Here is a 12899-nt window from a genome sequence, read left to right as displayed (position 1 = left end):
ACTGTCTGGAATGGTGTTTTTCTGAGGTAGTCTATTTTGACTTGATTTAAATGTTCTCGTTCTTGTTTTTCCTTGCACTTTTTGCTCATTAAAGCCATTGGACGAACAGCCTCACCCCTTTCGAGTCCATATGGCTCCAATTAAAGTCCTGTTCCTCCCGAGACCTCTGTGTCTAGAACTCTAACTCAGGATCGGGTGTTTGCTCAGGAAGGGCTGGGTGGATGGAAGACCTCGCTGTGGCCCCACGGGCCTCTCCTGGAACCTGCCTCTCGTGTCAAGGGAGGAAGGAGAACCTGTCTCCATGTCACGCTTACGGCTCACGGTCAAAGACATAAAGCCGCTGGCTAACGCGGCCAGGCCTGTACAGCCTGTAGGACAGACATCAAACGCCATCCCAAATCGACTTTTCAAAAACGATCCTCTACTATGGTATAGCCAACATACACGGTGCAGCACGACTTGAACTGCTCCTCTAACGGATTCTCTGTCTCTCTAACAGGGGATGTGTACATCCAGCCCACTCAGGACACCAAGAACCCAGTCATCTATGGCGTGTTCTCCGTTTCAGGGTGAGTACCGACTGACCGCTTTCACGACAAACCGAGCAAAGAAAACTCCTCCCGACTCGTGTCCTGTGTCTCCTGACCTGTTGATGCGAGCCAGATGGTCCGGGGCTTCCCTCTGTGCTCTCCGCTCCTCCATCCATATTCATTCTGCCTGAAGGCACCTGCTCGCCAGTCTCTCCGTTATTGAAGCGCTCCTCTCCTCGCATGCCGTGCCTGCCCGGCCCGACTACAAAGACCTGAGAGGAAATGGGCCCAGGGCTCTGAGGCCGAGGGTCCCCAGAGAGAGGGAGGGAGAGGGGGAGAGGGAGAGGGAGAGAGAGAGAGAGAGAGAGAGAGAGAGAGAGAGAGAGGGAGAGGGAGAGAGAGAGAGAGAGGGAGAGGTGGGGGAGAGAGAGAGAGAGGGAGAGAGAGGGAGAGGGAGAGGTGGGGGGAGAGAGAGAGAGAGAGAGAGAGAGAGAGGGAGAGGGAGAGAGAGAGAGAGAGAGGGAGAGGGAGAGGGAGAGGGAGAGGTGGGGGGAGAGAGAGAGAGAGGGCGAGAGAGAGAGAAAGAGAGAGAGGGGGGGGGGGGAGGGAGAGAGAGGACGGCCCCTCATGGGGTCAGCTTTGATGACAAGCTGTCAGTCAGCACTCGGCATTAGGATTCAGGGAAGCGGTTTTCAAACCTCACGAGTGTAAAGGGAGACGTTGCGCGGACGTAAACGCTCGCAGAGGGAGCTGAAACACGGCGAGGCGTCACCAACGGGATCTGGCCGTCTCCCCGTCACATGTGCTCCAATCGCGTCCCCGTCTTTCGGCCGGTGGATCCCCCAGCCGGCGGCACGGTCGATGAGAACGGAAAGAAGCAGTAATGAGAGGTGTCTGTGACATCAGACATCAACACAGCCCGCCCTGCTCAGCGGCAGGGAGATGCCGGGCCTGATCACAGTCCCGCATGCGTGGGTGTTTGCCGCCGAACGTCATCGTGTCAAACGGGCTCGCCGGGCGCTTGGGTCGAATCGAGAGCGCGCGCGCGCGTCATCGCGTGCGAGTATGCTCGTCGGGTGACCGCGAAAGGGTCCGGGTGACCGGCGTGTGCGTTCGAGTGTGGGGACGTGAGTGAGTTCGAATGGGCTCGGTTGTCATGCTCACAGCTTCTCACTTGCCTCTGGGAGTCAGGTGTCTGAGCGGTTAGGGCAAAGGCCTAGTAAACAGAAGGTTGCCGGATCGAGTCCCGGCCGTGGCAAATGATGTTGTGTCCTTGGGCAAGGCACTTCACCCTACTTGCCTCGGGGGGAATGTACCTGTACTTACTGTAAGTCGCTCTGGATAAGAGCGTCTGCTAAATGTTATGTTTTGATCTCTTGTCTTTAGCTCGGTGTTCAAGGGCTCTGCCGTGTGTGTCTACTCCATGGCTGACATCCGGCAGGTCTTCAACGGACCCTTCGCCCACAAGGAAGGTCCTAACTACCAGTGGGTGGCCTACACTGGGAAGATCCCCTACCCTCGCCCTGGAACGGTACGTGGCTGGCTAAACACACCCAGTTGAATGTGTGACACATCCACTCAGACAGACGCAGAACCCGGGCACGAACCACTTTTACGATTACGATCACGATTACCACTTTTCAATCATCATTATCGTCATCATCATCATCGCGGTCTCCGTAATCACTATCATCAACGTAATCGTCCTCATCCCTCTTGACTAAGATACCTTTTATTCAAGTACTCTCCGGAGGGGGTTTTCAATTTGTTATTTCAACGACACTTCTCTCCTCGCCAACGCAGTGTCCCGGGGGCACGTTCACCCCCAACATGAAGTCGACGAAGGACTACCCCGACGAGGTCATCAACTTCATGAGGAACCACCCCACCATGTACAACGCCGTGTACCCGGTGCACAAGCGCCCCCTGGTGGTGCGCACCAACGTGGACTACGAGTTCACCACCATCACCGTGGACCAGGTGGCGGCCGCCGACGGGAGCTACGAGGTGCTGTTCCTGGGGACAGGTGAGTCAACGGGGGATCTCGCGTCTTTGGCCACGTCCGGTGGTCTTGGAAAACCCCCTCGGGAAGTCGCTTTCCCACTGGGTCGCACGCTGGGGTTATCGTCGAGGGAGGGGGGGGTTTTGGTTTGTGAGGCCGGCCCGCTCTTTCTCCATCTGGCATAGCTTCACACGGCCTCGCTCGCTCTCTCTCTCTCGGACGATTAATCACAGCTGCATCAGAGTGCAGGAGCCCCTGAGCTGCCGCGTTCGCCGGAGTTCAGCTCCACGATGAACGGCCCCGGGCGCGGAGCTCTCCAAAACACGGGAGACCGTTAATCCTGGTGTTCTCACAGTGTCGGGTTGGGGATGCAGACAGTTATAGGAGGGGGGGAGAAAGGGGGGGGGGGGCGAGAGAGGTAGAGAGACAGAGGTGGGAGGTGACCCAGAGGGGGTGAGTGACCGCGGCTGTCTTGCGCGTTCACAGACCGCGGCACGGTGCAGAAGGTGATCGTCCTGCCCAGAGACGACCTGCAGACTGAGGAGCTGGTCCTGGAGGAGGTGGAGGTGTTCAGGGTAAGTCTCTCTCTCTCTCCTCTTCTTCTTTGTCCTCACCTTCGGCCCTGAGTATCGACCTCAACCCTGACCTCCGGCCAACCTTTACCCTTTCAGATTCCGACCCCGATCACCAGCATGAAGATTTCCTCCAAGAGGGTAGGCTTACATTTTCGGACTCCATTTCTAAACCCACGTTGCAAAGGGACGCCTCTCCCCCAAAGCCACTCTTATCTGAGAAGGCCGTCTCTCTCCCCCCTCTCCCTCTCTCATGCCTTTCGATCCCTTGTCCCCGTCTCTCTCCCTTACAGCAACAGCTGTACGTGGGCTCCGTGCTGGGCGTCACCCACCTGGCCCTCCACCGCTGTGACGTGTACGGCGAGGCCTGCGCCGACTGCTGCCTGGCCAGAGACCCCTACTGCGCCTGGGACGGCAACTCCTGCTCCCGCTACTCTGCCTCCCAGAAGAGGTGAGGAGAGAGAGAGAGAGAGAGAGAGAGAGAGAGAGAGAGAGAGAGAGAGAGAGAGAGAGAGAGAGAGAGACCGAGAGACCGAGAGAGAGACCGAGAGAGAGAGAGAGACCGAGAGAGAGAGAGAGAGAGACCGAGAGAGAGAGAGAGACCGAGAGAGAGAGAGAGACCGAGAGAGAGAGAGAGAGAGAGAGAGAGAGAGAGAGAGAGAGAGAGAGAGAGAGAGAGAGAGACCAAGAAAATGTGTGTGTGTGGGTGAGGGCCTTAAATCCCTTTTGCCCTCGTGTAGAGGTGGACCGCACCGAGGTGTCGTGGTATAGAGCATGTTGTAGTTAACCTCTTTATTTGGGGAATGTTGATCTGACCCCTCCAGGCGCAGCCGCCGGCAGGATGTGAAGTACGGCAACCCAATCCGCCAGTGCCGCGGCTACAACTCTAACGGTGAGAACACGCTGTGCCCTCACACACTCTGCCCATTGACCTCGGGATGTCTAAACCCATGTGACGTTTGTGCCGCAGCCAATAAGAACACCCTGGAGATGGTTCAGTACGGGGTGGAGGGCAGCACCACCTTCCTGGAGTGCCAGGCGCGCTCCCCTCACGTGTCTCTCAAGTGGCACCTGCAGAGGGAGAACAGCGACAGGAGGAAGGAGGTGAGAGCACCGTCACAACCTGCCCCTGTCTGAGTGAGCCGGGCCTTCGTCCAGCCCGGCGTGCAGTATGAGCCTGTGCGCGCTCGCGGACAAAGCTAACTACCCTCTCCCCCTCTGCCCCGTCCAGATCCGCTCCGAGGGCCGCCTCCTGAAGACCGAGCAGGGCCTCCTCCTGCGCTCCCTGCAGTCGTCCGACAGCGGAATCTACCAGTGCACGTCCACCGAGAAGAACTTCAAGCACACCCTGGTCAAGCTGCAGCTGGTGGTGCTCTCCGGACGCACCGTCAACAACGTGCTGGTGGAGACGGGCAGCCCCGCCCTGCCGCCCCTTCAGTCCAGCGCCTGGACGCCCAGCGCCGGCCAGTACAAGGACCTGCTGACCATCCTGAGCCAGCCTGAGATGGGCCTCATCAACCAGTACTGCCAGGACTACTGGCAGCTGGGGGAAGGCAGCCTGGCGGAGGCCCCCCCGGGGCTCAGCAAGGCCAAGGGACTGAAGGAGCTCAAGGACCAGAAGAAGCCTCGCAACCGCCGGCATCACGATGAGCAGACCACCCCGGGCGATACATGAGGGCCCCCCCCCCCCTCCGGAGTCGGCCCCCTCTCACGCACCCCTCCTCTACATCTCCTCGCCCCCACCCTTGTCGTGTATCTGTGTCCCTCTCTGCACACCCTTACAACGTGGGGAAGACCTCCGCACAGGATTCGAAAACCGAAATCTCGAACCCCCCCAACCCCCCCCCCCCCCAAGAAACGCCAACAGCAAACAGGTTCTTCTTAACGGTTGGAAAAGTTACACAGTATTTATTGTAGGTTGTACATAGTAGGATTCTGTGCATTTCTTTGTACTTAACTAGGAACGTTTTTTTTGTGAATAGGTAAATCTGTGCAAATATTGTTGTTATGATATTATTGTCGTTAGTTGTATTGTTTATTACAAATTGTGTTATATTACAAATATCTTTATGCTTTGTTTTTTGGAGAAACAGCAGCACTTCACAGCAGAACTGAAAGTGTATATATCATGGACATGGATTTATGGACATGGACTGAAGGACTGATGTAGATTCTTCAAGAAAGGTTATAGTGCACTGGCTGCATGTTGGATCAACTTCAACTGCTGGTGGTAACCAGCCTCTGATATGGAACACTATCCAGGACCTTCAGAATGAACAGCTGACTCCATTATGGGACACAGCCAATGGACTCTTAAGATAAGGCATTTCACGAATGCAGAGAAAGGGAAAGCCCACAGACTGTAGCTTTGAGTATATTCATTGGCCACACCTGTGTGATGGGAGGTGCCGTAGGGTTAGCTGACCAATGGGGTTTGAAAAGACCCAGAACCGCGTCGTTTCTTCCACAGACTGCTGAAGGAGGCTTCCATCCTTTTCTCCTTGAGCACCCCCCCCCCTCTCCTGCTACATCTACAATACCTGCCAAGTCTCTTCCAAAGTAGTTGCTGTGGGGTGTTTTGTTTATGTGTAAATATGACATCTCAATGTTGTATCCTTGAGAATGTGATGCTTAGAAAAGCTGTTTTTAGGGAAAGGTTGTGTCCCAAGGTTTGGGAACAAGTTGTGTTGTTGTCCACACTCAAACTGAGAATCTCCAGCAAGCAGCTATATACGTTTTCAAACAATTTTTGTTTGTGCACAAGAGACCGACGGAGCACCATCCACACTACCTGAATCGTCGTTGGTAAATAATACGTAACGTTTGTTGGTATTTGTGGCATATACTTCACATCCAACGCATGTATTGTGTTTTTGTCTATGGAAGAGTATAATAACTTGTCAAATGTATTTTTTGCTTCCAAACTGATCCCAACAGAACTATACAGTTATAGTTTGCATTCCACTAGATGCCCATATTGCCATAACTTCAGGTCAGCAACATAAGTGTCTGAGGACGATGGTGAAACGATATCACAAGTCAACATCAATACTGTTGGGAGTTGTCCAAGTTGACGAGTGTCTGAAGACACCTTAAGGAGCGCAATTGTTGGATCGACATGCTTGTGGTCCGAGGCCCCGGGAGACTGTCCAGGGTCAGCACTGGTGTGACCGGTCACCCACGGCTCAGATGGAGCCTGGGGGAAGCGGAGAGCAGCACGCAGGCTTGCCATGTAGACGCACTGAGGAGGAGTGGAAGATTGGAGTGTGGAGCCGTGGGTTTTCACTGACTCGAGTGGATTTTGAGCAGCTGTCGTCAGTCTTCCTGAGCAAACGCACGCTCAGCTCCATTTAGGGCAGAATGGGGCTCTTTGGTTTCTGCCTCTATTCTTCTGAGCTGTTTATCCAGCGCTGCTTGATCAGGTGGTGCTGATGACATCTTACCAAAACACATCCAAATGTTTAATATGCCACAGATTTTTCCTCCAACAACTCTGCTTCCAAACTGAACGTTATGTATATAATTAAAACCACTAGGATGTCTAAACACATCTAAACACAGAAAAACGCATACCAGACTTTTGGGATGGTGGCTTTTCATTGTGTGCATGAAATGTATATGTAACGTATATGATATTAGTCCAAAAATGCTATGTTGTTGTGGATGTCAGTGGACGTCTCTCTCTCATTGTGGGAACGTGGGGGTAATGTCAGTGGAAGGCAGGAAAGACAGAGGTTCACCCTTATGGTGGAATACATAACAAAGAAATTGGTTTTAGATCGACCTATCTTCCTCTCTCTCTCTCTCTCTCTCTCTCTATTTCTCCCTTTCCCTCTCCCTCTGTAAAATCTATTGGTTGATTTCCAACATTTGCATAGTTTCTTCTTCTGTAATCTTAGCCTGTGGGGTTTAAGAGGAAAGGTTGCATAGGGTATAATGCACATTTGATGTTATTGTAATGACTTCTATAAATGAGTACAGTACCTCTCCTTTCTCATCGATGTTGCTGACTAATAAATTAAAGCTCTATATTTTATAAATACAGGCAGTTTCTTTTGTGGACCAGTGATTGGCATCTGTGTTCATGTACAAGAGGAGAGCATGGGAATGGTGTCACTCTGTATCTCTTTCTCTGTCTGTGTCTGTCTGTCTATCTCTCTCTCTCTTTCTCTCTAAAAGGACACACAAGAGTAGATTAGGATATCTTGCCATCTTCAGATTGAGGTCAATGAGATCTGTCAGGTGAGCATGCAAAGCTCTTTAAGTACTTTATATCTCACCCCTCAGTTTGCAGTCGTGTATAGGATATCAGTGCGTCCAGTTTTGTTACTACACGAAGGGCTGTGGTGGACACTGTCCGGCTGTGTTTTAATCTAGGTTTCATACATGAGACGGACAAAGGCAAATGCCTTCCAAGCGTCCTCCATCATCGAAAAGAAACAAGCAAAAACATTGTGCTCATTATTCAGGCCTCATGGTCATTCGAGCACTTATGTGTCCGTACAGTATATTAGTGTAGGACCCTTTACATCCCTCTTACCATCAGAGACAAACACAGCTCAGTGTTCTTCTTTCCACTCCTCTTTTAAAGACAGCTGAGAACAGTGAGGTCAGATAAGCACTTGAGCCGATGTGCATCTTCAGCTGAGCACAGCAAAGTCCCCTAAAACCGAAGGTGAGGTCGTATGCTCGCACACCAGCGTACCCCTGCCTCGCACTCCCTCCTCCTTGAGCACCAGAACCCTCCTGTCCTTGTGGCTCATTGGCCGAACCTGATCAGGTGGACAGAGGATGCCCCAAATCCTCCCTAAGACAGGAAAACACTCAGCAATTTGCCAGTGTTGGTTAGGAGCAGTTGACTTGGCCAGCGGCGTAGTTGACGGCACCAGGCGGCCTCAAGGCAATCTGCTGGGACCTTCCATTTTTTTTTCCCGCCATTTGGTTGTGAGTATCAGGGCCGAAGCCGGTGAGTGAGAATGGGGGCAGGAGCGAGTAGTGAGGAGAAGCACTCCAGGGAGCTGGAGAAGAAGTTAAAGGAGGATGCCGACAAGGACGCCAGGACAGTCAAGCTGCTGCTGCTGGGTAATGTCTGCCTGTCTCTGGGGGAAGGCCTGGGGAACTGGGGAACTGGGAGACTGGTGGTCTATGGGGCCTGAGGTACAGGAAAGGTGGTATAAAGAATGGAAGTCAGGTATCCCTGTGGAAATCCCATCTGAGTCATCCGCAAACAAAGTCCATCTTCAGACCCCCTAACAGGACCCTAGGGCATGATCATCTACTTTTGGCGTGAGGAGACTGTTAAAAAATGTTTTGTGCTCTGGGAAAGTTTTGTTCCACTGTTTATATTACTTGACAGGGGTCATTAGGAATCTCAGGTCATTTATTTTAATACTTCAAAGACTTTATGAAAGTACTTAAGATGTTGGAAAAATGTTCATACTTCAGATCATCTTTGCTTTTGACCATTTCTCTGTAATTTCATAGATACTGCTATAGAGCCCTGAATCTCAGTCTCGGAATAGTCATTCTACATATAAAGTGTTAAACAAATGTGTCTGATAGAAGTTTGGTCGTCGTTTAAGAAGTTTCTAAATGTACATTAGGAACATTGATTTACCTGCCAACAGGGTGCAAGCTACTATCTCCTGTGGATTATCTTCCTTGCAAACTCTGCTGGAGCTGAAAACAGCTTATCCACCCCTGTCACTGTGTTGATTGAAACACTTTGGGAATTGCTCACCTCAATCTTTTCTAATCCTAAAACAACAACTGTTCCAGTCCACAGGGTTCTCTGTGCTACTCAGTAAGCCATCAGCCTAACCCAAAGACAAACTCCTCAAAGCCCCACTGTGACCAGGAGATCCTTCACCTCCCTCAGCACCTAACAAACATTGATGTACTTAGGTGAAAAGAAAAGGATTTGTCGATCCAAGACGCTCTTTTTCCAACCACCAAATTCCCCATCAGCTGTGTAGCACTTAGAAATATCCCAGTTGTGGATTGTAGGGACTGAATCGGACTCAAGCTGATTGGGGTAATCATAATCAGGTGAAGTCACTCCCCTTCAGCGCAGTCAGGGGCCTTACATCTTTATGATCATGTAGGTCAGGGACAGAAAATATTCCCCCTGACACCAGCTCTGGGGGGCTTAGTAATGAGATTCCCACCCACAGGTGGATTCTCATTAGGTCAGGGTGCTGGTGGCCAGCACTGAGGATCAGCCAGGTTTGAGATGTTTTAACAGCAGGCCACCACACCCCAGTGGTCACCACTGGGAAATACAAAGTGTGCGTTCAAATCACCAAGGATTATCCAGCAGAGTTGCAAAGTTGAGAGAAAACAGGAAGCAGAATTTGGAAATTGTCTATAGAGATTGCGATCATTCCTCCGTTTTGTTTATACTGGTGAAATGCACATTGGCAGAACCGTCCTTTTAGATGTAATAATGAAGAAACGGATTGAGTTTGACTAAACACTGAGCCCTTGTGGTCACACCTGGTAAACATCATGATCCATTTGGATTTTTAAACCTGCTCCAAAAACTGACACTGAAAGCCCCTCCAAATAAGCCAATTGTACTGGCAAGTACTGTAAGGACTCTACAATGTACACAACTGTTTACCAATGTTTTTTGCAGATATATTGCCAGTTGGTGCTACTTCTCCACACTGCCTGACTGTTGTCCCTTTCTGTCTACAGGTGCTGGAGAATCAGGAAAAAGCACAATTGTCAAACAGATGAAGTGAGTGCTGACCTTCAAAATGTTCTGCGTTTCTGTGACCTGTGAATCCACGGCTGTAGACGTTTATGCGCACGTATTTCTTCCTCCATGGCCTATTTTCTGCACTCCACAGAATTATCCATCAAGATGGTTACTCACTTGAAGAGAGTATGGAGTTCGTCACCATCATCTACAGCAACACCTTGCAGTCCGCCATGGCTATTGTCAAGGCCATGACGACCCTCAACATTGGCTATGGCGATCCCGCTCAGCAGGTAGGTGTCCCCGTGCCTCACAGGTCAACGAGGTCATCGCTATCTGTGTATTTCCACACCTGCTCTATGCAGGCGTCCTTCCATTACCACACCAAAATCCAGACGCTTTCTTTCTTTCCGAACCTTCCGACGGCGATCATTCCGCTGACTCACTTTTGTTTGGCAAACGCTTTCTTCAGAAGTGTGTCCGCCTGCTCTCTACCAGTGTGTATCGGTTTGTAACAGACAGTGTGTTGTTAGGACGACGCCCGGAAGCTCATGCACTTGGCCGACACCATAGAGGAGGGTTCCATGCCCAAGGAGCTGGCAGATATCATCATCCGTCTCTGGAAGGATTCTGGGATCCAAGCGTGCTACGACAGAGCTTCCGAGTACCAGCTCAACGACTCCGCTGGATAGTGGGTCATCTCCATCTACGGCTCTCTCTCCGAACAAACATTCTCTCTTCTTTTAAAGTCTCCCCAACTGTCGTTTTGCGTTGGAATGTCCAAACGTGACTTGTGTCTCCCTCGTAGCTACCTGAAGGACCTGGAGAGGCTAATCCAGCCAGGGTACATCCCCACCGAGCAGGACATGCTGCGATCAAGAGTGAAGACCACCGGTATCATCGAGACTCAGTTTGGATTGAAAGATCTGAACTTCAGGTGAGTCTTCCTCTCAGGATACGAAACGACGCCAGACAAGGAAACCCGCTGAAACGCCACCCGGCATCCAGAGACGTGAAGGTAGAACGAAAGCTGACGTCTCTCCCCGTCTCTCTCGCAGGATGTTTGACGTCGGAGGCCAGAGGTCTGAGAGGAAGAAATGGATCCACTGCTTCGAGGGGGTGACCTGCATCATCTTCATCGCTGCTCTGAGCGCCTACGACATGGTGCTGGTGGAGGACGATGAAGTGGTGAGATACGATGACCTGACGAGAAGGAGCTTGATTTAGACAAGACAGATCGAATAAGCAGTATCATAGGATGAGATATAAACGAATGGTATCGATTGTGATGGCCTTATGGAGTCAAGTTGATGTGTTATTGTGCTAGCTGTCGTGGTAGCCAGCCCCCAGCATGTAGGTATTGCTGCAGAAACATGGTCACTGCACTTCACAGTGGTGTTAGTCACTGGTCTTTTTTTCTCATCATATGATTGAGATGTGAGATTTTGATTACGTTTCATAGAATTATAATCAGATGTATCTCTCTTTGACATGATTTCCTCCCGGTTTAGAATCGAATGCACGAGAGTCTCCACTTGTTCAACAGTATCTGCAACCACCGCTACTTTCGCACCACCTCTATTGTACTCTTCCTCAACAAGAAAGATGTCTTCACTGAGAAGATCAAGAAGGCTCACCTCAGCATGTGCTTCCCAGACTATGATGGTGAGACCTCAATTGCAGCCCTGACTCTGACTCTGACTCTCATTTTCTTGATCAAATGTACTCCTTGTAGGCCTTCTGAAACTGCAGAGACTAGATGATAGTCCGATCCTCAGGTGTGACAAAACGTTCTAAACCTTCATGACAGGGCCCAACACCTACGAGGATGCCGGTAACTACATCAAACTCCAGTTCCTGGACCTCAACTTGGCACGCGACGTCAAGGAGGTCTACTCGCACATGACTTGTGCCACAGACACAGAGAACGTCAAGTTTGTGTTTGATGCCGTAACTGACATCATCATTAAAGAAAATCTCAAGGACTGTGGTCTCTTCTAAGAGCCACGCTGAGCATGGCCCTGGGGCAGGTAAGGGGTTTTAGTCTCTGATCCGGGAAGCACACCTTGTTGTTCCCTTCACCATGCACAATGCCATCTGGGAAATAAGGTCTCGCTAGCTAGTGATAATGTCTGTCTTTCTTTCAGGCTGTTGGTCTAATCTTGACCCATCACTCCTAAGCTTCCTATATTCAAAGTGTGGACACTCGCTCCTCAACCCAACAGGACATCCAATGAGAGCCAGGACAAGAAATGGTCTCTGCAAACACTCAGACACACACACCCAAATGTACGCACGCATACATCTATGAATTTGATAGTTCAAAAATACACATCAGTTTTTGTCCAAAGACTCCCACAGTAGTTTAAGACCAGTTGAAGTAACAAACCTAACCTAGGTGTGACCTGAGAGTTAACGGATACGCCCTGTACTGACGTCCATTACAAGTTGATCTTAGTAAAGCTGTTACATCACAATCTTCTGGTATAGGAATTCATTTTCGCCGCAGTGCTAAGCAAACTGTAGTGGAGCCGTAGACACTTCTGATGGCAAACAGCGACTTGTCTTCTCAGGCCCATCAGTAAGTGGAAGTGCGTTGTAAGGCAAACATATCTCAGCTCTAGTAAAGGCCCACAAAGCCAAACTGCGAACAAAAAAAGATGGCCTCTCCCCACCTGCATATGCACTTCAACTTCTGTTACGACGCAAAGAGTCGTTCGTCAGCTAAACGGCGTTGGATACGTAGATGTCGCACACATCTTAGACAAAACAATTATTTGTTCAACTAGGAATTCGAACGAGGAATAAGCTACAAGCAGGAGAAGACCTTTATCATGTCTCGTTGGGCCAGTTCTACTTACACGGTAGTTAGTGAAATATCACAGTGAGGAACCCTCCAGTGTTGTTCTGCTCCATTGTTCAGTGACTGTGCTAAAGCAACATTTTGAAATATGTGTTGCAAGGAATTACAAACATGTAGGCCTTTGAGCCCTGGAGTCTGTACATAAATGAAAATTATGAAAGAAGTCTGAAATGATCTTATTAAAGCTTCCGTAGAAAATAAATTGTGATTGTTGTGATTCCTTATGGCA

The 12899-nt window shown here is 50.4% G+C and overlaps 2 protein-coding genes across 2 annotated transcripts in view; both read left to right on the top strand.

The window, feature by feature from the left end:
- Nucleotides 1-5756, top strand: part of sema3fa (sema domain, immunoglobulin domain (Ig), short basic domain, secreted, (semaphorin) 3Fa) — a 47699-nt gene extending 41943 nt beyond the window's left edge. Inside the window, 8 exon segments of the mRNA XM_047025314.1 lie at nucleotides 1917-2061; nucleotides 2334-2556; nucleotides 3019-3107; nucleotides 3204-3245; nucleotides 3398-3555; nucleotides 3929-3996; nucleotides 4075-4208; nucleotides 4336-5756. Of these exon segments, the coding sequence (XP_046881270.1) occupies nucleotides 1917-2061; nucleotides 2334-2556; nucleotides 3019-3107; nucleotides 3204-3245; nucleotides 3398-3555; nucleotides 3929-3996; nucleotides 4075-4208; nucleotides 4336-4779 (1303 nt within the window). The 3' untranslated portion in view covers nucleotides 4780-5756.
- Nucleotides 5757-5795: 39 nt separating this feature from the next.
- On the top strand, nucleotides 5796-12872 carry gnat1 (guanine nucleotide binding protein (G protein), alpha transducing activity polypeptide 1). The gene is made up of 9 exons (XM_047025320.1): nucleotides 5796-8186; nucleotides 9804-9846; nucleotides 9959-10100; nucleotides 10341-10498; nucleotides 10616-10744; nucleotides 10866-10995; nucleotides 11319-11472; nucleotides 11618-11837; nucleotides 11955-12872. Exons 1-8 carry the CDS (start codon nucleotides 8081-8083, stop codon nucleotides 11806-11808), a joined length of 1053 nt encoding a protein of 350 aa, XP_046881276.1. The 5' UTR covers nucleotides 5796-8080; the 3' UTR covers nucleotides 11809-11837; nucleotides 11955-12872.
- The last annotated feature ends 27 nt before the right edge of the window (nucleotides 12873-12899 follow it).

Source organism: Hypomesus transpacificus, chromosome 9 (genome assembly GCF_021917145.1).
Source record: "Hypomesus transpacificus isolate Combined female chromosome 9, fHypTra1, whole genome shotgun sequence".
NCBI classification, from domain to species: Eukaryota; Metazoa; Chordata; class Actinopteri; order Osmeriformes; family Osmeridae; genus Hypomesus; species Hypomesus transpacificus.
Note: the sequence above shows the minus strand (reverse complement) of the source record. Positions and strands in the feature narration are given on the sequence as shown.